The 26443-nt window shown below is 44.3% G+C and overlaps 1 protein-coding gene across 1 annotated transcript in view; it reads right to left on the bottom strand.

Annotated features, from left to right (window-relative positions):
* LOC138580096 (transient receptor potential cation channel subfamily V member 6-like) overlaps positions 1–26443 on the bottom strand; it is a 353625-nt gene that overhangs the window by 115571 nt on the left and 211611 nt on the right. The window contains exon 6 of the mRNA XM_069650375.1: positions 6131–6291. Within this exon, the coding sequence (XP_069506476.1) occupies positions 6131–6291 (161 nt within the window). The remainder of the gene's footprint in view (positions 1–6130; positions 6292–26443) is intronic.

Below are 26443 nucleotides of genomic sequence, written 5' to 3'. Positions count from 1 at the left end.
CACTTTGATTTCTTAAGTTGGCCTGTCAGGGTTCTGGCCCCCAAGCTCAAGCCTCTTCCAGATTTCAACACAAAAACCCAATATATCACAGTTCCTTTTTGTGTTTCTCAGGGTGCCCTTGCCCAAGCTCAGGCCCCTCTAGTTCCAAACACAAGTTCAGCTGGTCAGGATATGCCTCTTCCTTATTTACAGCTGTTCTTACATACAATCCTTTGATGGAGTAGAAGCAGATACTTTCAGAAATGCCAGGCTGTTTGCTTTTCCTAAGGGCGACATCTCAGATCCTTTGATCCTCTCACTTTCTTACTTGCATTTTCCTTTGTACTTTTTATCTTCATGTGCTTGTCGTGCACACTTGCACTGTCTTTTAATTGCTTTCATTTAGTTGTGCACACTTGCACTGCTGTTCTTCTCCACTCTATACTTTGTCTGTGCCTCTTGCAACTTCCCGCTTTATTGTGCTTCTTGCACCCTTCTGTTTCACTCACTTCTGTCTTTGCCGTGCACACTTGCATTTTCTTTCCTTTGCCTTGCGTCCTGCAAACTGTCACTTTCCTTTTCCGTGCCTACTCGCACCTTTTCCTTACTTTACCTTCGGGCCGCTTGCCCTCACTTGACTTAATCGTGCGTCCTCGCACTTTCCTCTTGCTTTACTGCTGTCCGCTTTAACTTTGCATTCAGGCCGCTTGCCCTTTCTTTCAGATCTATCTGCTTTGCTTTCCGTCTTTTATTTCTGCGCTGCTCATGCACACCATTTATCTTCTGTTACTTTCTTTCATTTCACTTCCTCTCTTTCTACTTTCTGTTTCTTAAACTTGCTTTCCGCTTCATGCCATTTTACAAATCTTGCTTTTTCCTCCCTTTCCCGCTCCAGCCACCCGCACGCTCGCGAGTTTCTCTCTCTCATGCGAAACTCACAGGGTAACGTAGCGCTGGCGAGCGGTCTCTCCAGGATGATTTTGGGTTGAGGTCAGGGTCTCACCACCTGCCCCTCAGACATCCATGGGCCCGGAACATGGCCCAAGGGAACGAGTACTTGCATGGACTCTGCCAGCAGGGTCTCAACTGCCTTGCTCCGGCTCTTGGGAGACACAGCTCCCAAGCCATTGTGCAGCCCTCCTCACAACCGGGCGATCGTCGTAGCAAGCCGCTCTCCTCTGGATCCTCCTTCCTGCAGCTCCCAGCTTCGTGGATTCTCTGGTCCAAAATGCCTCTCTAGCTCACTCATTCACAAGTTAGAAGTCACACCTTTTTATAGTTGAACACACACTCAAGTGGAGTCAGGTGTGAATGCTTACTTACAAATGCCTGACTCTGCCTGACTCCATTAGTGGGACAGTGGTTTTCTCTAAAGTAGATTTCCCTTACTTTCCCCATGTTATTCCTATGGGTAATCTTTACTCATGTTAGTCGCCTATTCCTCGTGTCTGTATTTGTAGACAATGGGGCGGGGATGGGGCAAGATGAAAATTGACATTTACAAGCTATATCATTACAAGGGGACTGGTAAGGGATAGTGGGAGACCCCCCTGGCCCTGCGAAGGTAGACAAAAGGTGATTCTCTTTGCATTAAGTTGCTTCCTTTTTTACCCACCTGGACATACACACTTCTCATGTCTGTATAACCCTTTCCATGATCTGAACTGGGGAAAAACAAAGAAGTGTTGGGATTGAGATTATGTCTTTGTCTCTTCTCCCTCTAGGGTTAGAGTATTGGACCCTGGAACCCATAAAGGATTCTGGGACCTCTTCACCTATTGTCCCATTGGTATATCGTGTCTCTCCTGAGGGCAACCCGTATCTCCCCTACCCAGGACATCCTCCATCACATGTCTACCCCAGAGTTGTGATCCAAAAGCGATGGCCCTCCCCTGGCCACCGGATTAGAGGATTCTCTGGGTCTACATGGGAGAATACCCCTAGGTTTCTCACACATGCTGTCACTGCACAGGTCTCTGCCATGAAACAACCCAAAGAACCTTTAATGAAAAGTCATCCAGACAGAATTAGGTTTGTACCTTGGGAGTTCAAGAATTGAATGCGAAGTCCTCCAATTATTATTCTGCCTGAGGTAGTCCTAACCACAAGGTTGAATAACAAACGATTTATTTACCATCTTCCAGTTCTGATTACATTCAGTTCACAAAGCAATTCAAACTAAATGAATGTCAAAGAACCAAAAACACTACGGACTTCAGGATCCATAATGCCTGTGGTACTGTGACGAGGAAGAGGGTCAAAGAGTTAGTAAATATCAGAGGTACTATTGAAACCAATGTGCGGTATCGTTTTTGTAAAGCAAGGCACTTACATAGGACAGTTAAATGCCCGAATGAGCCACAAGGAGAAGGAGTATCATGGGCACATGCAGTCAGGACAGAGGCCGACGAAGCAGAAGGAAGAATGCCAGCAGAAGCCGATGCAGGAAAAGAAGGCATGCGGTTTTGCAGAGTTCACGCAGCAGGAAGCAGAGTCGCGGACTGCAGTGGGCAGTGAAGCCCAGTCATATGGGAGACATGCTCCCAACCCGACGTGAGCTGCTGAGGTGTGCGGGAAGATGCACAGACTAAAAAGAGCCTGTGGAGCTCTAGAGAAGAGCCATGCAGACAGATGAAGCTACGCCGGAGCTGCCAATGGTATCGTCAGACTGCAGAAGCAAAGTAGGGATGCAGAAGGAAACCAGTGAGTTGGCCTGAAGTAGAAGGTAACCATGGGGCGCACTGAGAGCAGTAGCAGATAACTTTGAATACCAAACCAGTAGAGTAAAGAGTGTGATAAACCAAAGGGTGTCTCCCCTGCTAGTCCTTAGTGTTGAGATGGATTTCTGAACTCTGTCCTGGAGGGGCAGAGGTTCAGAAGGCCAGCCTAGTTTCTTGGAAAAGGGTAACCTCTGGACAAGCCAGACCAATCAGGGTAGCGATGGCGGCGGTCAAGACTAGGTCTGAAGAGGGGTGAGGGTGACTGAAAGCCCGCAATGAGCACTCAAAGCAAGGACGCTTACAAATTTCTCCAGACAGGTGTTATATTAAAAATATAGACACATTTATTACAAGGCCTTTGAAACATTGACCATACTAAAGAATCACGGTAAAACTCCAAGAAACCAACACATCACAAGCAATACAATATATATACAAGACCAAGGGGTCTAAAGAGTTAGAAGCAAAAAATATGCAGACCACCTAGATTGGGAGGAAAACAGGCAGTGGAAGTAATCGTTAGACCCAGTTCGACATCAGAGGCCAGAAGGAAGTCCGAGCCCTACGAAGAGTGGAGCCTTGTGCTCAAAAGTACCTGCACACGCGGGTGCCAACGGGCAAAGGGGAGTCTCTTCAGGGAAATCAGGCAGTTCAGAGAGGTGAACAAAACAATGATGAACAGATCCCCGCTACTCAAGCGCGGCCTCCACTTGTGGGTGGAAGCAGGGCGTGAGTGCGGAAAAGGGTTGCTGTTTACAACAGCGATGGGAAGCCACAGGCTCCTGCGGGAGGGCGACCGGTTCCGTTTCGGTACTGGCAGGTTCAGATGCGATCAGCAGGATGTATTGACACTGTGTAGATTCCGCGACAGCAGGAGTCAGGGTCGAGGGTGTCCCAATTGCAGCGAACACGCACAGGTTGTTACCACAGCAGGGCAACTCGGCAACTGCGTGTATTCCGGTCCGAAAGCACATGTCTCACTTCAGACCTGGGAACGCCAAGTGTACGAATCGTGTTAGAGTGCCGAGGACACGGGATTAGCAGTAAACCAGACGGCGGTGACAGAGCAAGGTTCTTGTGTAAGCTGGCCAGTCCACTGGATGGCCCAGGGATGCTTCAGAAGGCTTACGTACAGGATTTGGTGAAGGTGCCGAGAATAGTTGTTCCCACTTTTCTAAAGGGTCGAAGCGCCAGCACAGAGTGGTCTCGCAGGACGACAGCAGTGCAGGGTGCCAAACCTTCAGCGGGTCACCAGCGATTCCTCGACTCAGCTTCTTAGTTACAGGATACTTGGCTCCTTATCCTTTGTTCATGACAACTCAGGAGATCCACATGGTAGTGGGGTTTTCAGCGTCCTCTTATCCAGAGTTCCCTTCGCGCCAAAATGGAGAGGGCCCAATGGGAGATCTGCTAACAAACACTCACACCATACATGGACCTATCACGGCCCACGGTGGTCCCAGGCATTTAGGACACTCTAGACTCTCTGGCACCCAGGATGTGTATTGGGACCAGACATCCCAGCCCACACCCTGGAGGCACACAAACGACATGTAGAAGCCCGCGAAAGCAACCACGTTTCGCGGGAAAGTACATGCCCAAATAAGGAAGGCCCCGGGTCGCTCGACCTGGGGAAGGTGAAGGGAGCAAGACGGTCAGTGGACAAGACAAAGGAGCCTCGCGGCCTGGCCATTTTGGGAGCCAGGCCACCATTTTGGGTTCAGTGCAAAAACGTGCTCAGAACGCCAAAAGGAGCTCAAAATAAACAAAACGATCGCTGCCACCATTCTAGTCCCTGAATGACTTGCACCGATCAAATACCATCCTAAAAGAGTATCTAGGGCCTGTAGAAGGCTAGAGACCCAAGAGAGCTGTAACTTAGCTTACAGTGCCCTCTTGTGTCGTGTTGCACTAAAGCTGCGACACGATAAAAGAAACTACGGGAAACCACGTTCCCCGGTACTGACTGTCTTAAGGGCATGTCAGTTTCCCCGTAAGAAAGGAGCGAAAGCCCAGAGAAGTGCGGCAGAAGGCTGTACTTCTCTGGCAAAGTCAAGAACAAGGTTAAAAACAATAGCAAAAAGTTTAGGGGTTGCCACATGGAAGGAAAATTCCCTACAATTACGAAATCTTTCCTAACACCACCAGTCCCATCCGTGACACACTTGCACATTTCATGATAAGTCCAGCGAGAGTTTCTATGGCCATTGGAATGACTAGAGACCCAGGAGCGCGGTAATGTAAGTTACGGTGCACTCTTGTTTCATGTTGCTCAAAAGCTGGAACATGAGGAAAGGACTAAGGGAAACAAAGTCTCCCAGTACTGACTATCTTAAGGGCATGTCAGTTTCCCCGTAAGAATGGAGCGAAAGCCCAGAAGAGTGCAGCGCAAGGCTGCGCTTCTCTGGCAAAGTCTAGATCAGGGTGTAAAACAACAGCAATAAGTTTGGGGGTTGCCACATGGAAGGAAAATTACCTACAATTATGAAATCTTTCCTAACACTTAGGGACTTGTCATCTAGGTGGCCTGGACACGGGCATCGCTTCTGGATCCAGTTCCTGGGGGTGGACCAGTGTGGGAGGGGTAAGGGGTCTTCGGGGAGTGGTGGTGAGGAAGCCAGTGGCGAGACGTGGTATTCCCCCCTTTCCCGTACCCATGATCCCTCCTATTTCATAGGATTCTCCAATGACCCAACCCCCCCCTTTCCACACAAAAACTGGGCATAGGAAAAGGGCCACAGAGTAATAATGCTAACTCTTACGCATCGCATTGGACATGTCCCGCTAATTGGGTAAGGCAAAGTCAGGCACTTGACTCTAATGGCATACATCTGATACCAATTATCTCTCCTCGCACAGATAAAAGGCTGCACGAGACACACTCTGAGCAAGGTGGAGCACGAGTAAGAGAAGAACTTCTGAGGCAAAGGAGAACCTACTGGAGCAGAGCAACGAACCGAGGTACGAGAGCCACGGGTAGAGAACCCCAGGATTTTCCCATAGAAGGACACACTCTTTTTTGGCCTAGAATGAAGCAAAGGTTAGGCAACAGTGAATCTACATCACTGATTCACACAGCTTCTTGTCAAAGGGCTGTCTAAAATGTACTAGGTGCTCTTCTTGAATGGGGAACAGGAGGAAGGGTATCCTGGCAGAGTAGTGAGGGCTAACAAAGCGTTGATCAGCAGGATAACAAAGAGACCCTTGTGAAAGACAATTATCCTTGGACATCAACCCAGAAATGACAAATTCCGTATCCAAGACATACCCTTCAAATTTAGGATGATGTTTTATCAATTTCAAAGTGTATGGGGTTAAGGGGGTGGGAAATCTAGATTTATAATAAATGCATTCAAAAGGACAAGTGTAACTCTGCAGGGTCTTTAAAATATATATTTTTTAAATATGCAAGATTAAGACCTAATACTCACCACAGTGTTGCCCACAGAAGCTGCCAACCTGAAGGCAGTCAGCCCGTCGTGGTTCTCCGTCTTCTCCAGGGTTACCCGGTCGTACGACTGAATGAGGTCATAGATCTGACACGCAAATATCTTGTTTGGCTGCAATGCCAGGACGTGTAGAACTGTGTTCCCTGTTAAGAATCAGCGTAGGGATGCATTACGTCACTTGGGACACATTGGATGCAAAATGGCCACTTAGGTAATATCACAATTCACAAGATTCCTGAACAAATAACGATTCCGAAGTAAATGCCCCATCATAACAACTCGCACAATTTTGAGCAGTTAGTTGCCCAACTTTGATAGCTAGTGAAACCTGACATGCTTTTGTCTAGTTGGTCAGACTGTACTCTTGAAGCATGGAAATAGTCTTTGGGTATCACCACATACAATATGACGCGTATCACGCCTTCTGGTATTACCCTGAAGATATGATGATGTTGGATCCATCTGTCGGTCTTCTGAAATCCAGCAACAACACACTTGTACAACACATTATAACCTATGTGGCATGAGTTACCTAGGGGAAGAAGTTCCATTATACATACTTTTGATGGGTTGTACAGAAGTATTACGTCAAACTCCATAGGACATTTGCTTTGCAGGATACTGGTTCAGGACCCCATGTTGTCTCCAATGCATGGGACAAACATCCAGAAAATCATGTTTAAGATGAAGCAAGAATAAATCGCATAGGGAACTGGTTGACAAATATCCTTCTAAAGCATCAGACCTTGAGGAAGCACAACATGTCTGTGGAAACAGTGAGTAGTCTGGAGTTTTGATTGGCTGTGTGTAGGTTGAAGGCGTTCATGTTATTCGTGGACCTTGATATTGATGCAAATAGGTTTTTCTTTACAGAATATATGTATGCCGGCATAGATTAACCCCGTGACTGTCACCTTTGCTATCTGTTTTATTTCTGGTTTCATTCTTGGTGGCAGCGCATCTTCCATGGAACAACAGTTTGTCTTATATGTGCATATTAGGCTGGAGTAACCCAACTGTTCCAATGGTTTGCAGCAGTCCAACTCTACATATCACCAATAGGAATTTGACTAGCCCTATCGCGCAATTACCTGGCACCCGCTATCTTGTTTCTGTCTAACATTGTATTTACTCACACATTTTTATTCTGCTCTCCTAGTAAATAATGGAGAAATATGCTCACGCGGTCAAAAGTATCTTAAATCACAAAGATAAAGTTACTTAAACGATATTTGGTGGAGGAGTGAAGGGTTTAATTGTATTAGAGGTACACATTGGCGTTGGTTATCTCATGAAGACTGGAAAATGAACGTGGGTGTCTGAGTTTGCCCGCCTCTACATTTTGCTAATTGGGGAGGACTGGAATCCTTGCTCGTCGGTCGAGAAATCTTCCTCTCATAGAAAGGTATAGCGACCGGCCCATAAAGGGGTGAGGCAGTACAGTCTTGGATTGCATGGGGATTGTATGTTAGTCTTGTCTGTGGTCACCCTACAGTGCTGCTTTTATAGACTTGGGGAGCCAATCTCGCCTGAGATTGGAGTCCTGCATCTGTTTTCTGTGACATGTAAAGCTAATGTATCATGTGAACTGATTTTTAGTTGCCCACTACTTCATTAATTTCGGTGACTTGTTTCTTTCTTTTATTTATGATGTACTATCATGCACACTGCAATTTAAATGATAATTGTGAAACCTTTTTTATTTTCTGTATTTATTTGTATGTTTTTTGTAGGTCTATTCTTTTATTTGATGTGCTTACAGTTTTGTAATTAAGTAAATGCACAGATAACACATCTAATATGCATGGTGTTCTTGCTATGCTATGGCAGGGTATTCTTGTGGAAGGAGAAAGCTCTGGCTGGGTGTTCTTGGGGCAGGAGAGAGTTATGGTAGGGTGTTCTTGGGGAAGGAGAGATTTATGGCAGGGTGTTCTTTGGGAAAGGAGAAAGCCATAGCCTGGTATTCTAGGGGAAGGAGAAAGCTATGGTAGGGTGTTCTTGGGGAAGGAGAGAGCTATGGCAGGGTGTTCTTGTGGAACAAGAAAGCCATGGCAGGATTTTCTTGGGTAAGAATAGAGCTATGGCAAGGTGTTCTTGGGGAAGGAGAGAGCTATGGCAGGGTGTTATTGCGGAAGGATATGGATATGGCAGGGTGTTCTTGGGCAAGGAGAGACCTATGGAAGAGTGTTCTTGGTTCAAGAGAGAGCTTTGTTGCTGATTGACACTTAGGTGATTGATCATACATAGGCGGAGTGTGGTGATCGAGTGCAGTTGGAGGCAGTTGTACCATTATTGCAGCACCCTGTTTGCCAGTGGGGACACTACTGGTTAAACAAGCCCAGCCTTATAATCGCCTGGCCGGTAGTTCGAGGCCAGGAGAGGCTGGGCGAGTCACTAGTGAAACTGCCACTCTCATATTGCTATCACTGTTACTGCTCGGTATGTACAATTTACGGAGTGAACTACGTGCTCTGAAGTTAAGGAAGTTATCAAATGTTTGAGACAATAACCAGACATAGCTTGAGCTACAGTCTCCGCTAACCCTAACTCTTTGCAATGTTCAGAACAACCTTCTGAAGAAGCTTGCTTAGAGTGTACTGAACAGAATAGCAATACCAATCATAATGGCACAAATGGAGTAAATATTAATGGCCTCCGGGAAACTCCCTCAGTTAAGAAAACATCAGGAAACCATAAAATAATGGTGCCAAATAAAGGAAAAAAGAAAAGGAGGAGACAGGAGCTGGACTAGTTCAAACCTCTCACAAAATAAGAATAGATGAACAAACTCCTGCTCTGAAAATTACAGATTCCTATCCTACGGTAGAACCAGTATCAAAGTAAGAAAGACCCCAAATACAAATAATGTTGGAAAAATAGTGATAAAATATAATCTAGTAAATAACCTTAGCCTATTAGAACTGGACAGTTATGTTATTTCCTCAAGCGATCAAAGAGAACAGTCCAAGAATAATATTAAGTCTTCTGACCAAGCGATCAGCGAGTAAATGCCCTCATTCCTTACTGACCAGGCCATGCAATATGAAGAATCCCAAAGGGTGGATGTTATCCCTATGTTGTCTATTTCAGCTGAAGTCTCCAAATGACACAATGCATTTAAAGATTTAGACAACACCACAAAATAGAGCTCACAATCAATATCAATTTTAACCATGGTATTGAGTTCCTTTCTTCACTTATATGGTTATTGTAAAATAGAAATTAGAAAACTTAGAAACGTCGATGATGAAACCAGCAACAGTCAGTACAGCCCCTGAATCGCAAAGAATTGTAACTACAGAACCAATCAAAAAAGTTAACTTCTCAGAGATAAGTGAAGACGAGGTGACTGAACACTGAGCATTTTTAAGGCTCTAAAGAAACAGATGAAAAAGGAAAAGAAACGTTGCTCTGCAAACAGTGGAGAAGGTCTGCAGCAGCAGATGAAAAAGACCAAAAATCAGTAAATAAAAGGAAGGCAAGAGAAGAAAATCAAGGACATTCTTGATATCTTTGCATCTTACGGAAGAGGACCTGAAACACACCACTGATAATTGTGAGGAGGATTTGTATCCCTCCTCTTCAGTCCTTACTAATTCTTCAACGATTGAACAAAAACAGCAGCAAATCACCAGTGAAGGGTTACCTTTACCTCCAAAAGCTGTCTTTTAAGCACATTTTCTTCAGACATAAGGGTTAGTTCAGTGAAAATGTGCACCGAAGAGACCCAAAGGGGACCCAGTGGGAAAGATAGAAACACCACAGCAACCTCATCCTTGCATTTTAATAGGGAAACTCAAAATAAATGTCCAATCACTGTGTCCAGGACTGTGGAATCATATATCAAAATAGAATCAAAAACTGAAACGAATTAATTGCAATTGGAATTTGTATTACAGGATACCAGACTGACCAATCAAAATCATTCTAATAAATCATGTAAATTGTACGAAATTACTAAATTGCTAAACTAACACTGATTACAACGAAGGATATGGACTTGGTTGATTTTATCGATGGCAATGGAACTGACATAGTTGCTATCAAAGTACCCTCGAAAGTGCTCTATGAAATATTATTGGGTGAAAGAGATGTTTTAAGACAGATGGGATATGGTTTGTCACCCTTTTTACGATTCAAAGGTTTTTACACGCAGCAGGAACTGGCTAAACAAAAAACCTTGCCTAATTCTGGGGAGAAAGAAGTATTTAGGATTTACTACCAGGGCGACTAATCGACACAAAGAACAGTTCGCCTAATTGAGTCTATATGTATGAGGAACAAAAATATTTCTGATGACTGGTGTTGGTGGCCAGGTATTTTCTCCAATATAGATCATAAACTAGCTGATATAGGAGGAGTTGTCTTGAATACTTGCTCTACTAATGGTGTTCTCATTCTTGCGTCTTGGAACGCCAGGGGTCATAAGCTATAGAATAATATGGACCTGTGCAAACAACAGTGGGGCCCATTCTGAGGTGTGAGCAAACGTAGGAAACAGTTTTTTCCACAAAGGAGGAACCCTTTCCTTACAAACACCATATTCTGATAAAGAAAGAATCTGGTGCAGGGACATGGAAGCCTCGGCTTCTGCATGAGCCCGATTCATGGCTTGACAACAGCCCTGGCAGCCACGAGAAATGCAGGGCAGCACCTAGCAACCATGAGGAATGCAGGGCAGCCCCTAGCAACCATGAGGAATGCAGGGCAGCCCCTAGCAACCATGAGGAATGCAGGACAGCCCCTAGCAACCATGAGGAATGCAGGACAGCCCCTAGCAACCATGAGGAATGCAGGGCAGCCCCTAGCAATCATGAGGAATGCAGGACAGCCCCTAGCAACCATGAGGAATGCAGGACAGCCCCTAGCAACCATGAGGAATGCAGGGCAGCCCCTAGCAATCATGAGGAATGCAGGACAGCCCCTAGCAACCATGAGGAATGCAGGAGAGCCCCTAGCAACCATCAGGAAGGCAGGGCAGCCACATGGAGGGGATTCTGCTCCCAGCAGCACTGGTTTAGCAGGTCAGGTGAGGCGCCAATAAACTCTACTGCACAATTTTCCTTATATAATAAAAGCATTCTTAGACTGAAGCACCCTTTTTCTAGTTTAACGACAGTTTAAGATAGGTTTCTTAAATTAGAAAAGTGTCACTCTTAAGAAATGCTCTCAAATGGTACTGGAGCACAGGTTTCCCCCACAATGAGAGTTTTTAGCTGCTTTTGCTTCTGGAAAGCAGGAAATCCCCACTCCACAATGTCCACCCATTTCAGAACGGTGGTGCTGGAAACTGCAGGGGATCATGTGGTATTTACACACTATTATTATCCCGAGCTCGCAATCGGACCCTAAGTCAGAATGATATTTTAGACCTCCAAGAAGTATGGCTGACATCCCCTGTGATTTGCCTTGGGTTTAAAACATAGCGGCAAACGGCCACACATTAATGGTGGTCGTCCATCAAGTGGGTTAATCATTGGAATACAAAGTGACTTGACTGAATTTCAAATAATGTCCGATGAGCACTGTGGTGTATTGGCAGTAAAAATTAAGGTTGAGCATGACACTTAAGCGAGATCCATACTTTTGATTAACATCTTTTGGAACCCCTCCCCTCACATTCCAGAATAATTTTTTAGAGCACCTTAATGACATTTTGGAAACTGGGGCAACAGACAGCGCGTTAAGTATTGTCATAGCCTAGGTTATTAATTCAACATGTTATCAGGATATAGAGGCAAAATACAAGAACATCAAAGATAATATAAAAGAACAGACACATGTAAATGGTGATAGGTGGTTTACATTGCTGAATGACTGTGGCTTGAAAATGCTAAACAGGAATTTTCAAGGAGATTATTTCCTCAGGAAAAGTAACACATTGAGCTGTTGTATAGGTTATATGTCTATGTCAGCTGGTTTACTTGCTGACTGCAAAGACTTTAAAATCCAACAATCAAGTCTAAGTGATCGTAATGTACTAATAGCAAAAAAGAAAAATGCCCCAATGTAAATGATCTGACTCAATTGAATGTAAATCCTAAAAGAAACACAATTTCACGGTGAAAACCAACAATCAATGCTTTCAATAACAACGTTAGAAGAACGTTTAATAACATCAATCTTGAAAGTAAATTGCACACTTTTGACTTGAGGCTTTCCCGTCTTCATTTCTAAAGAAGCAGATAAACAAATAACAAAAAAAATCAAAAGACCTAGGTAGGAATCATACATTTGACAAGGTGATAAATGTAAGAAAAAACAATTCAGAAAAAAACATAAGATCCGTAAAAACTCTACCACGGACCATGAAGCTGGAAAGGATGCCTGTCCTATGACAATGCTATAACAACCGACATAAACAATATACGTTATTTTACAAAGAGATGGCAAAATCATTTAAAAAATAATCTCAAAGAAGCAAACATGTAATCTTTGTACCCTAATTAGATCTATACAAATGTTCCTGAACACGTTTGGGAAACTGTAAAGAATGGAGGGGGGTGTCTGTACCTCTGCTCTCTATATGGTAGAGGAGAGGCACAGAGGATCCCAGCAAAGATTCTCTATTATTGGTACGTGGTCGAGCAATCAAGGCCTAGCTTCTCAGGAGGTGATGCAGGCTGGTTCTTAAGTACAGTGTAGTCCCCAAGCCCCCACAAAGGTATGGCCACACACTGTATTACTGAAAACACAGTCTTTATATAATTAAGTTCAAGGTTATGTACACTATCACAATAACTCACTTTGTGCTCAGAAAATCAACAATGGTAAATATATACAGTTCTAAAGTGGTACCACAAATATTATCAGATCTCATTAAAGTGCATCAACTATCCTGTCAGAATGTCACACAGATCAAATAAAGAACGTAAACCAACAATAGAAAATAGGAGGAAAGCAGTTGGTTGGAACAATGGGCAGAATACTGGCCCGATACCTAGACACGGTTCTGTGTGGAGATTCCCCCACCTGAGCAACGTGTAAAGCAAAGATGTATCACAAGCCCAGTCCATATATTGCTCTATAAGTCTTATTTCCTTCTACAATAGCTCTACAGCCCCAATGTACCTGGAATTGTAGCGTTCGTCAACGGGAAATCGACGGCCCTTCGTGAGTGCCCTCCCTCTAAGGCAGGAGTCATGGGTCGTCGAACATCCGACGGAGAACAGGGTGAACTACGGCGGTGAAGTGGAAGCTTCCTAGCGGTGCTCGTCGACGACAGAGCATTGGCGTCCTGCAAGGAAGAGGCGTGCGGGGCACCTCAGTGACGATAGTTCTGGACTGCAAAGAGATGAAGAACTGTGGCCCAGTAAGGGCGTCGAGTCGTCGGCGTCTCTGTGGTCTTTGAGTGGCGGGAAACCCACCGGCGGATGCTCCTTGGCGTGTCGACGGTCGGGCTTTCTCCAGCAGGATAAAGTGGGCGGCGATGCAGACGAGAGCGTCCTTGGATCAAATGAAGTTCTTAGGCAAACGGAAGCACAGCGGCTCCAGCCGGCGACGGCAGTCGCCGACGGTGGTGGACAACAGTCTGGCGCTTCTCTTTGGGATTCCGCGGCAGTCCCCGTCTCCGGTCGGCAGCCTGTCGTAGGTCTGTCTACCAGGGAGCTTTGGCGAAGATCAGCTGGTGCACGATGGTCCCTCGTAGCTCGGGAAGAGGGCGCCTTACCAGGTCCTCTCTGGGTCAGTCCTTGGAGGCACTGAAGCTTTCAGATTGTGAAGGAGAGCAACAGCAATTCTTCTCGTCCAGCAGGGCTTCAAGGTCAAGCTTCAGTTACTCCAGTTACTCGTAGTGGACTTCAGCTTCTGAACAATGTCCAGTGGGGAGAGGTCCCCAGATATACTATTCTGTCTCTCATCCACACTGCTGGGTCGCACTCAGCATCCAATCATACAGAAGGGCATTCAGGCCATACTCCTCCCTCTCAGACACACACAACAAGGAATGTGTATTGGGACAAGTACCCAGCCATTCAACATTACACACTGCATTCAGGCCAGTTTTGGGCAGGGCTGTCTCAGTCTTTGTCTCTCATACTGGAAACCAGACAGCCACAAGAAGTGCATATTGGTCACACACTCCATTCACCCAGGTCCCACCCACAGGGTGTACCCACAACATAGAGTCACTGGGAAGGCTCCAGCCAGTCTGGACTGGACTTCACAACAACACCATATATGGAACTTCCACTCAACAGCCAGTCAGTGGGAAGGGACAGAGTCAGGGCTTCCCAGGACTTTGGGAAAACAAGGTAACAGGCAATAGAAAGCAAGAGGACACAGGGGCCATCTTCTTTCCTATCAGGAATCAACTGATTCCAATGGCAGGGCCTGGGTATCCCAAAATGGTGGATACTCAGAGCACCTGTCAAATTCAGCATGGAGCTGCCACAAGCCCATACCCTGCTCTGTAGGCCACATATAGGTGCCCAGAAACATACACTAGGGGCACAGGGTTGTACCCCCGCCCATGGGTGCCATAAGGGTATCCCATGGGTCTCTACACCAAACCAAAAACAGGAAGAGCTGCACAGCCAGGAGTCCCACATGGACTCCTGGGCAGAAAACAATACAGAACACAAATGAAAAAGGACCACAGGACAAGGAGAGGGAGGCCCTGTCCCTCCAATGCATTTCCAGCATCACAGAAACATATTACATTGGTCTTTGTGAAGCCCAGCCTTACAATAAGATTGCCCAACCTATGGGTGAGATGGGACTTACATTTTAATATAGAAGGCATTTGACTCTTAATAAGTAACATATCTGCCTCAGGAGGACCTGACCCATGTGGGTTTAGCTGCATATTCTTTAAAAGTGACACAGATGTGTGGGCTCCTATAGTATACATACTATGTATGGACATGATTGTAAAAGAGATAACTTCAAATCTATAAAAAAGGAAACGAGGAAAGTCCATCTAATTATTTTTCCATAGCATTGTTAGATGCCAAAAGCAAATTATTTGCTATGTTAATTCTACGTGAATTGGGAGAGTGGGCAACTAATAAAAAATGATTATCCAAATGTCAAACAGGCTTCAGGAAGGGGGTGAAGACTACGCTGAATGGATTCTTAATAGACCTCTTCACTCAATTTTCTTGTACAAACGATGCTCCGCCCCTTTACATAGCCTGTATGGACATCTCTTTGGCATTCAATACAGTGAACGGTTGCAAACTATGGTATGAATTAAGAACTTGGCAAGCCCTCAAAGGGCTTCTTAAGATATAGATGCTCATTCATAGAGATACAAACATTTGACTTAGACTCAACCAACAGGGTGCCATTACTACAGCCATCCTTACATATAAATATTTTCGACAAGGCAGTGTCTTTGTGCCCAGTTTATTTAACCTTTATGTATCAGACATGGGTGACTATATGCCCAAGACAGCGTTCATCTTTCTCAGCCTGTGGGCTCTTAAAGATCTGTTGGCTAACGTATGAAGACAACTTGCTCCTTTTAGATCATATACAGCTGGGTTTGCAATGATTAATTGATGCCTTTGACTAAATCACTATAGCAAATGATCTTCTGATCCATCTGAAGAAAACTAAAGCTATGAGATTCTCCAAAGTCAAAAATAATAAATATGGCTTCATGTGGAAAATAGATAACTCCCCTTTAACAACAGTTCAAGAACTCACATACACAGGTTTTCATTTGAGAGACTGTCCTAGAACAAAAGGATTTATTTTAGGATTTAGTAAAGCTAACCTTTAGCTTTGAAATGAAACAAATTAACATTCAATATGGTAGGTTCTTACTATCTCCCCTGATTAAATTATGTACAGGCTTGAAATTAACCATCTAACAAACAAAAGTGACTTTAATAAAATTGAAGGTTTGATTTGGAGAAGATAATAAATATTGATAAATTGTGTGGCTACAACTGTAATTAGGCAAGAATTGGGCTCGTTATCCCTTGAAGGATGGCACCTTTCGAAAATAATCCAATTTTATAGACACATTTTAACACCTCACAAGGATTCCTTTTTTCATCGATATCCAGAACCAGATGCTCTCAACAACATACAGGGCTCCCCTTTTAGCTTTATCAATGGATTGTGAAAATATTTTAGCTAACAGATTCCCCCCTAAACATGCCGATTGTAAACCCCAATGAAGTAAAAAAATGAACTCTTTCTAAAAGAATGTTGTGAAACTCGGGAAGCAGTTTTGGTATATAAAACATATACGCATTTGTATATGGACAAAAGAGGCATGTTGTGTTAACGCATTTCTTAAGTGCAACTAGGGCATCTTGGAGCTAGTACAATGCCACAATATTTGGACACATTGCTGAATGCTTATTGGTGCTCTCAGTTTTTTACGCTTCCCATTAAATGTATTACCTACCGGGGAAATCATAAACTTACGAAATAATGATCTTAATGAGACCTCTTCCTGTTGACATTGTGAGGATATTAATAAAATAGAAACCTTATGACATTTGGTGAGTTGACATTGGTGAGTAAATGTTTGCGATTTTGAAGATTTAGATATTGGCTCCATACTAAACATTTCTGGCCTTGTGTATTATCAGGAAATGAAGTTCCTCCTTCGATTGCGCTGAAAAAGTTACTAAACAGTACTAACTTAGTAAAACTGAAATAGACTTGTTTAACAGTGAAAACATTTGGTGTTGCGTACAATCAGGACATGGAGTTTCCATTTTCATTGCCCTGATTAACTTTTCTTTTTAAACTGTATTAATATACTACAACTGAAATAGATAAGTAACTTCAGTATTAGGGAGAAATTAGAGGAATTAAATAAATTGATTTTATGTTTTTTACATTAATTATGATTCTATGCTAAATTTGTAAAGGTTTACTGAATACTACGTTATAGTAAAATGTATTATTTTGGAAGGTCATAGTTATAAGGTGGAAATCACTATATTTGTACTATGGATTTTTTGTATGTTTGTGCGTAAGGATTTTGTAAACTATATCACACTTTAATAAAAATATATATATATATATGTTTATATGATCATAAAACATGTGGTTATAACTGTGATGAATTAGAGGTGATCTTCCCAAAGACACTGGCCCGGAACCTTTCTCGTGTGGCCAGCAAATGGCAGATGCAAACTACCTGATCATGACCCTGGGGGTGGTGTCCTGGAGGAAGATCACAAGGGAGTGGACTCCGGTCAGGAGAATTGGGAGAACGCTCTAACCAACTTCCGTAATCATTCCGTAATTATTGATGGTAACATGCTAGCCCAGTGACTGCTCTTTATCGCTGTACTTGATTACTCCTCCCTCTGCCTCCTCCCCTCCCACTCATGGCGCTTTCTGTTTCTTCTATCTACTCTAACTGCTTCTCTAACAACTATCCTAACCTTCTCACTAAGTCTGGAAAGAAGAAGTTTAAAAAGGATATCCTAGCCTCAAATCCTGGTCTCCCTATTGCTGATAACTATGCCAGAGCCTCTTCCAGACAGAATCTCACTGACATCCGCTTTCTTGTTCCTTCGCCGGATCTATGGACCCCCCACCCATATGATCTCTGTGCTCTGTCCCATCTCTTCCTCTCCCATTAATGGTGGCACCCGCTAGGAAGTCCTCATGGCTTCATTTGACTCCTCCAGAGTCATCCCAAATGTCTACCTAAATGGCATTGTCATGGTCCAAGGTCCTCAGGCCAATCTCCTTCTCTTCGATAGGCGGTTCCTTCGCCTCATCAACTTCCTTTCATCTCTGTCTGTCCCCTCCACCCATTCCTTGGCTACCTTCACCACTCTTCCCTCCTCCTCTGCCCCTCTTAAGGCTACCTTCACAACTCTGCAGGGCGTACCTCTGTTTTGTACCCCTCCCCGGAATGTCTTTAAGGCCGGCAACCTTCTTTATCTTGCCACTCTCCACTCTCGCTCTGCCGTCAAACACTCCTCTGACATCTGCAACCTCCTTGACGAATTGCACCTGATGTCCTCAGTCTTACGGAGACATGGTTCACTGCCAGATCTGTCATGAGCTTTGACACTCTCCTCCCTGATGGTTACAAGATCCTCTCTGCACCCAGATCCACCCGGCACGGAGGGGGTGTAGCCCTGATCTTTCCCGAGTGGATTCCTGCCTCTATCATTCCCACTCAGATTTAATCCTCTTTTGAATGCCTTGTCTGCAGGCTCTCGATCTCTCCTAGCCACTCTCTTACTGTTGCTATTCTCTACCGCCCGCCCCTGGGCAAATCACCTCTGTTCTCTCTGAGTGGGCTGACCTCTCCTCCTCCCTCCTGGCCTCAACCACTCAACTCCTCCTCCTTGGTGACCTCAACATCCACCTCAATTTCCCCTGTCCCTCATCTCTGCTCTTTCGCGACCTTTGTGATTCCCTCTTCCTCTCTATTCTCCCCTCTGGCCCGACGCACTCTGTAGGACACACACTTGATGTCCTGGTCTCCTCTGGCCTTCCCCTCTGTATCCCCCTGACCACTCCTCTCTCCTGGAGTGACCACTGCCTTCTCTCCTCATCTCTTACTCCCTCCCCCCCCAAGCCAAGCGCACCCCAACACTGTCACCTACCTTCTTGGACATCTGACATATGAAGCATGTGTCAGATGAGGCTTTTGCTGCTACTTTCTCTCCCCCATCTCCACTTCTGGCTGACTCACACCCGGACACAACCCTGTCCCTTCTTCACTTTTCCGTTTCCGATACTCTTGATGTTCTTGCCCCTTTCATGAGGATCCGCTTGAAGTTCAAAGCCAAGTGTAATTCCTGGTATGACTCCGACCTAGCTACACTTAAACGTAAGTGTAGGGCGGCTGAGAGGAAATGGGGTGCTTCTTGTTCATCCTCTGACAAACTGGCCTGTCGCCTGCTCCAAAGGCAATACAGAGACTCTGTCTGCACCAAGAAGAGAGTTCACATTCAAGCCCGTGTCTCTGCGGCATCTAACAACTCGGCTGATCTCTTCAAAATCTGCAAGGAGCTTGCCAAGCCTGCTGCAGTCGCTACCCCTCCTCTTACCGCCCAAGTTCTCTGCAATGACCTTGCCTCTCACTTTATCTCAACAACCCAGTACATCTTGTCCAGCCTCTCCTCACCTACCCATCCTATTTCCCCTCAGTCTGCGCTTGCTAACCCCCCTTTAACCACCACCCCTCGCTCCTCTTCCTTTACTCTCTTCTCCCCTGATGAGGTCACTAGACAAGTCCGATCTATGTTTGTTTGTTTATTCATTTGGTAATGCGCACCAAACCAAAGGGTAGCTAGGCGCAACAGTCCAAGTAGACTTAAATCTTAGTTACAGTGCATATCACATGCATATGGATACGTGTACATACATAAATACAGGGAGTATATAGTACTGACGTTACCGGTTACGGAATGGTGGCAGCAAGTGCTTACATATTAGGTGATGCACAGGCAGATACAATAGGTGCAGTCAATCGAGTCCGATAGAGGGGAGAGGAGCAGTCTGGGAGTAAGTGGGGCCGGTTATGAGTCACTAGTGCAAAGCCATTTGAGTACATTGTGTCTGAATTTAGGGTAAGGTTGTTCCAGTCTGAGGTCAGGTGGGAGCATAATCCAAGATTGCGCTGCTTTAACTGGGAAACTGGTACCCCCAGCCATCGAGCGTTTGAATCTGGGAATCACAAGCATGGAGGTATTGGCAGATCTCATGGGGCGGGTAGCTATTCTCCTGGTGATTCTTTGTGACAAGTATGGAGGTGCTAAATCATTCAGGCACTTGGAAGTGAGAGAAACTGTTTTGAGGAAGATTCTGTCCTTTATTTTTAACCAGTGAGCCTCTTTTCTAAATTTAGAGATGTGCTCTCTGTTAGGGATATTCAGCGCTGCTCTCAAGGCATTGTCTTGCAGTCTTTGGATTTTATCTGTAACATATTTATTGGCTCCTTAGTACAGGGCGTTACAGTAATCTAATCTGGACATTATGAGAGCATTGGCCAGGGTGCTACAGCTCGTGCTGGAAAGAAACAGTCTAGAGGCTCGGATAAGTTTGCACGTATAGGCTGTTGCAGAGTCAAGTGAGTTTACTTGCTTCTTGAGGGTGAGAGAGGAGGCCAGGTAGAATCCTATAAACTTTTATCACCTTGATAATATTGTTGCAAATTCACATTGTTGCCAGTTCTGCAATTTTACAAACAAAAGGTAGTCCCGTCGATAACTTTTGGTGCCGAAGCTGGGTGGAACTTAAACCATCATACCTGGTCATCCTTAGAACGACTGTTTTGGAGGCGTGTAATGAGACTACCAAAGAACATCTCCATGACTATGATAAGCCACGAATTAGGCCTAGATTCCCTCTACGGCACCGTCCTCTGGCGGTCAATATCAGTGCTAAGGAAAATGTATGTATCCGATATGGCACCTGCATACCGGATTTTGGAATCTATGCAAAAACACCCTCATTCTGGTATTCTGGCACGCTGGGCAAAAATGATAACTAACATCATAGAGTGTGCCGGAATACAATGGCAAATGGTGGTATCCTTCCCTCAATTAGCAAAGAAGAAATTGCGATTATGGAATTGGATTCAGAACAACGATAAAACAAGTGCTCTAAAATCATCACTATACACGGGATGGGCAGTGAACAGTTTGGATCAACTGCCAAAATATCTGAAAAAATTCCCCTCTAAACATCACCGCAATCAGTTTTTGAGGCTGCGGCTTAACGCATATAACACAAAAGAAATGCGGTGGCTAAAACAGGACAAAGACACGGCTGACAACCAATGTAGATTCTGTAAAAAAGCAGTGGAATCGTTAAAACATACGATAACTGAATGCGCTGAACTAACAAATGAACATTCACCGATTTTGGGGAAATGTGCACCATTAATAAACAATATAGATGATTGGTAGTTTACTATGCTTTCTATTAACAATGTTCAATTAACGTGTGCCGTTGTTAACTATCTTGATAAAGCTTTTCAGAAAGTTGTAGGGTAACTGACAATGTTCGAGGGTGAACTAAACTAAAATTGTCTGAGTGATAGACCTTGTACTATAGACATGATCTGTTGGTTTTTGTTGTCTGATTTTGTCGTTGTTAGTTTGCTGATGGTGGTCAGGAATATATGTACGTTGGTTATTAGTTTTGTTAGTTTTGTGATGGGTTCAGTTCGATGGTTGAGTTCAGCATATAAGTTGATGATATGAGTATTTGTTGTTTTGTAATAAAAGTTTGTAAAAAATAAACTAAATCTTAAGATAAAAAAAACAATTGTTATCAATGTTGAAGGATGCATAGCTTCGTTTTTTAAGATTGGATTCAGATCCTAGGATCAGTGTCTCAGTTTTAGAGGTCATGTGATGCCATCCATGCCGTAATGAGGATGTATATCTTGTTTACCAAGGCCGAGTCCTCTACAAAGTTGTCCCGTGAGGGGTATAAGGATCTGGGTGTCATCTGCATAGTTAGTGTAGGTGACACCCAGTCTGTCCAACTTGTTGAGCAAGGGCTTAGTAAAGATGTTATACATAGTGGGTGAGACACAGGACCCCTGTGGCACTCCGCAGGATATTTGTTAGGGTCAGCGGAAGCTGATAGGGATAAGACTCTCATAGTGAGGTTAGCTGCAAAGGATTGGACCCAAGCTATCGCCTCCCCTGAGAAGCTGGTAGCCAACCTGAGATGGTTGCATAAGACTGCATGATCCACCAGGTTGAAGGCTGCCGATAAGTCCAGGAGAAGCAGCATAGCTGTTTTTCCGTTATCCTTCAGCTCCTCAATTTGTGTTTTAAGGTCTAGCAAGGCTGTTTCCGTGCCATGAAGGGGGCGAAAACCAGATTGCTGTGAACCTAGCAGCTGATTGACTTCCAGATAATCCTGAATTTGTAGGTAGGCAACTCCGTCAATGATTTTGAGTAGGAAAGGCACTGTAGTGATAGGTCTATAGTTGGTTGGGATGGTGGGGGTCTAATGTTTGTTTTTTAAGCAGGGGGAGGACCCAGGATTCTTTAAGATTAGTGGGAACTGTATTTGTTTTAAAGGAGGAGTTTATGAGCTTTGAGATAAAGGGGGCTATGTCCCTAGCTGCATCCTTTATTATTTGTACTGGGCAACTGTCTCCTTTGCAGTTTGAGGGTTTGAGGGAGAGTATGACTTTTTCTGTATCCATAATGGAGATTGTCTTGAATCTCAAAAGAGGGGTTGTTCTGGTCTCGGTATGTTGTGGTCATTGCTGTTCAGCAGGGGGCAGTGTGGCCTTTTTTTTAGCCATTTTGAGTTGGAGAGAGGACATTTTATTCGATAGAGCATTTTGTATGTTGGTGCACCATAGCTTGTCCTTTGGGACATTGTCTATCGGTGGGATTGGGGATTCTATTTCACGAAGGATGGAGAACAGTTCCTTGGTGTTAGATTTGGCCTTTGCAATTCTATCATTGAATGTATTCTTTTTAGTATAAATTATTTCTTTTTTATAGAGTTTGGAAAGGTCGGTTAATTTGTCTTTGTTATTATCAGTAGGAGAGCTGCGCCAGATAGATTGGAGCTTTCTTTTTTTGAAGTCTTTGCTCTTTGAGTTGGGGCGTGAACCAGGCATTCAAATGAGATTCTTGCCTACCTTTGCATAGTTTAACAGGTGCAATAGTGTCCAGGGCCTTAGTAATGGCGTTGTTAAAGGCATTCACTAGTGTGTCGGGATCAGCACTACTTCCAGACTGTTGTTGGAAGGAAGGAGGTGGGGGATGAGTTTTTCCACTTTAATATCCTTGTTGCTTCTGGTTGGGAGTGGAGGTGCCATATTAATGGTTTTTGGGCTGAGGAGATCTAGTGTAGCAGAGAAGGTGATTAGGTAGTGATCCGTCCAAAGTTGCGGGACAATATCAGTAATGGCAATATTGCAATTTAGCTTGGCTACCCAAACAAGAGTCCTTCCTTTAAATGTGGGTGGGAGAAAATACTTTTTGGGTAAGCCTGTGATCTTTTAGTAGAGCTGCTATGGATTGGGCATGTTTGTTGTCAATATCATTAAAGCCAAGATTAAAGTCACCCATCAGCAAGGTTTGTGAGTGGTCTCTTGTATTATTGGCTATGAGATTAGTTAGGTCATCTTCGAAAGTTCCTAGAGATCCCGGGGCCTATATACCAGGTGGATGGTTAGCGTGCGGTTATTGGATAACAGCAGTTTAGCTGTGAGTATTTCACAAGATGGTCAGGATGGTGAGGTGGCAAGTATAATGGGAAGAGTGGTTTTGGAGATGATGGCTAGACCACCACCTCTGACATTAGGCCTATCTGCTCTGAGTATCTAATAGCTATCAGGTACTGCTATCTTAAGGGTTGGTCCAGCTGACTCATGAAGCCAGGTCTCAGTTATGGCAGGCAAGTCAATACTTTCATTATTTAGAATGTCTGCTATTTCAGTAGCGTGGGCTACCATCGATCTGGCACTGATGAGCGAACCGGATAGCGTCAAGGTGCTATTAGGTTTAGGGATGGGGGGAGATTTGGTTGTGGGGGTATTCTGGCTTATAAGCTTCTTAGTGTTAGTACGAGCATGAGCAGAGTTTAGGGTATTTCATTTAGTTGCCTGTGCTCGCTTAGTCAGAGGATTATTAGGTTGGGTGGTGATGTGTCTGGTGGAACTGTTTATGTTATTTCTTTTTGGTTCATAGAGACGGGGCAGTCTTGACCTAAATCTCATGTTTCTGTCCTTGGGTGGGCATGTTAAGGTAGTGGCAAGGGCCATAATGGTAAGGTGACCAAGTGTAAGTAGGAAGGTCTGGGTCTTCAAGTCTTTACTCATATTAGAGAGGTTATTTGAACACAGTGGACAGTTCAATTTGTCGTAGGATAAGCTAGCTTCAAGGGCGGCAGAGTTCAGTTTCCATAGCATGGGTAGGTTTCTATTTTCATAGTATGGGCAAAAATGACTTTGTGCTTTAGGCTGGCTAGTTGCAGTTCTAACAGTAGTAAGCAGAAATCACGTTTGTATAATAACTAGTTTCAATTTCCACAGTATAGGCAAAAATTACTTTGTGCTATAGGCTAGCTAGTTGCAGTTCTAGCAGTGAAAGGCAAAAATCATTTTCATGTTACAGCAGGTTTCAAATCTCACAGAATAGGCAGATTTCAAATAATAGTACCGGCATGGCAGTAACAGTGAACTATGCAGTAACTATTAAAGCCTTGTCAAAACAGGTTCATCCCTGTTCCTCTAAAACCATCAAGAACCACATTGACACCCTCGCTCCAGCCCTTGCCGATTTTTGCAACCATTCCTTTGCTTCAGGATCCTTCCCCTCCCCTCTGAAAACTCCCTTGTGCATCCTTTTCTCAAGAAACCCACAGCTGATCCTGCCTGTCCGGCTAACTATCGCCCAATCTCCATTACTCCCTTTCTGGGCAAACTCCTGGAAAAGCTGGCCATCTCTCAGCTTAATAATCATTCTGATTCTGTTGGCTGTCTCCATGACCACCAGTCTGCTTTCAAAGCAGCCAGAAGCACGGAAACTGCTCTCCTGTACATCCGTGAAGATCAGCTCTCCAACCTTGACTCCAACATTCCCTCTGTCCTCATCCTACTCGATCTTTCTTCTGACTTCGACACACTCAACCATACCATCCTGCTCAACCGTCTCCGTGAGAACCTGGGTATCACTGATCAGGCTCTGGCCTGGCTGACCTCTTTCCTCTCTGAACGACCCTCCCAGGTCCAACTGGGGTCCTTCCTATCCACTATCTTCCTCTCTACCTGTCGTGTTCCCCAGGGGTCTAATCTCACACCTTGGCTGTTCAACCAATACCTTGCAACTCTCGCCCATTGCATTGCCACTCTTTGCTCAAATTTCCTGTGCTACGCTAACGACACTCAACTCATTTTCAGGCTGCCCTCGGCCACCACCCTCATCGCTGATTGCCTAACTGCCATTCAAGATTGGTGTGCCGCCAATGATCTTTGTCTGAATGCCAGCAAGGCAGAGATTCTCCTCATCGGCAACCCTTCTCCATCCTTTCCCCTCGCTCTCTGGCCGGCCTCGTTTGGCCCTCCTCCTATCCCCACATGTGAGGCTAAGAACCTCGGGGTCATCTTTGACTCCACACTTTCCTTCTCCGCCCACATCGCTGAGGTCTTTAAAAAATTAAACTTCCTGCACCTCCTCAGAGGTACTCTTCCTTTCCTTTTTATTATTTTGATTTATTTGTTTTGGTTTTAAAAACCAAACCTTTACAAAGAAAAGAAGAAACTTTTTTCACAGGATAATCACAATAAAAAAATAAAAAAATATATATATATATATATTTAAAACAAGCAAGAAAGGAAAAAGGGAAGAGAGTCCATAAGGCTACAAGGGGGACCAGTTCTATCAAGGCAGCACTCTTTCATATTGCAGATGTCTTCCTTTTACAAAAGAAAAAAGCTTATTTTCAAAACTTGCACTAGTGTTGCGGTTAGCATGATCTCATGTCCAGCTATCAATCTGTGCCAAAAAAATTCTGATGTAGGCCCTCCTCTTTGGCCATGAATCTCCTAAGCAACAGCAATCTGGCTTCCCAGGTTCCTTCGCACTCCATTAATAGGTGTCTTAGGGATTGTTTACTCAGAGATTTGCAGTGTCCGCAGAGTTTTTTTGCTTGGTCCTCCTGGTTCCTTCGTGCCAAAATTTCACCGGTATGGGCTATATTTAGCCTGAGTCTCAAGAAGTTGTTTCTTGCCATTTTATCTGGAAATTTTTGTAAATAGCGAGGAAGAAAACCTAACTTTTTTTCCATCTTTAGTAGTTGGTTAAGAGGATTGAGGGATCTCACTACGGCGATTGTGTCAACCAGTCACTTGTTTCTAGTGAACTTTTCACTTTCAAAGGGTTTGACACTAGGGTTTCTAGGATCAAATCGAGTCTGATCAAAATTCATCTTATTTTCTTCTGCAGGCTGAGGAGTATCTGAGATCTTGTGTTTTTAAGGTGCTCATTCACATCGAAGAAGAGGGAGGCCTTCCGTGCAGTAATTACATCTCAATATAATGAAATGAGTTTCCAGTCTACTCAACACCCCAGAGAAACTAAGCCTAGTTCAAAGCGAAGACTCGATATTGGAGTGTACATCGGGAGAGCTAAAGATTTTTTCCAAAGAACACCCTCCAACTTGTTCCAGTTTATGTGCCATAGAATGGGTTTTGCTTCCAGGCCATAGAGTAGAACTGGGACTGCTTTGGCCATATAAAATGTGATCAGCGGAAGGATGGAAAATGTGCAAAACTTTGCATTCAGTTTTCTCATTTGCGGTATTATCTGTACAGCTTTCTCCATAATTGCTGTATTAACTTTATTGTTAGCGGGGGAGGCAAATATCTCATAGCCC

The sequence above is a fragment of the Ambystoma mexicanum genome, chromosome 3p, assembly GCF_040938575.1.
Source record: "Ambystoma mexicanum isolate Mex_15411 chromosome 3p, UKY_AmexF1_1, whole genome shotgun sequence".
Taxonomy (NCBI): domain Eukaryota; kingdom Metazoa; phylum Chordata; class Amphibia; order Caudata; family Ambystomatidae; genus Ambystoma; species Ambystoma mexicanum.
The sequence above is the reverse complement of the archived record's forward strand: the minus strand, read 5'-3'. Positions and strand labels throughout refer to the sequence as shown.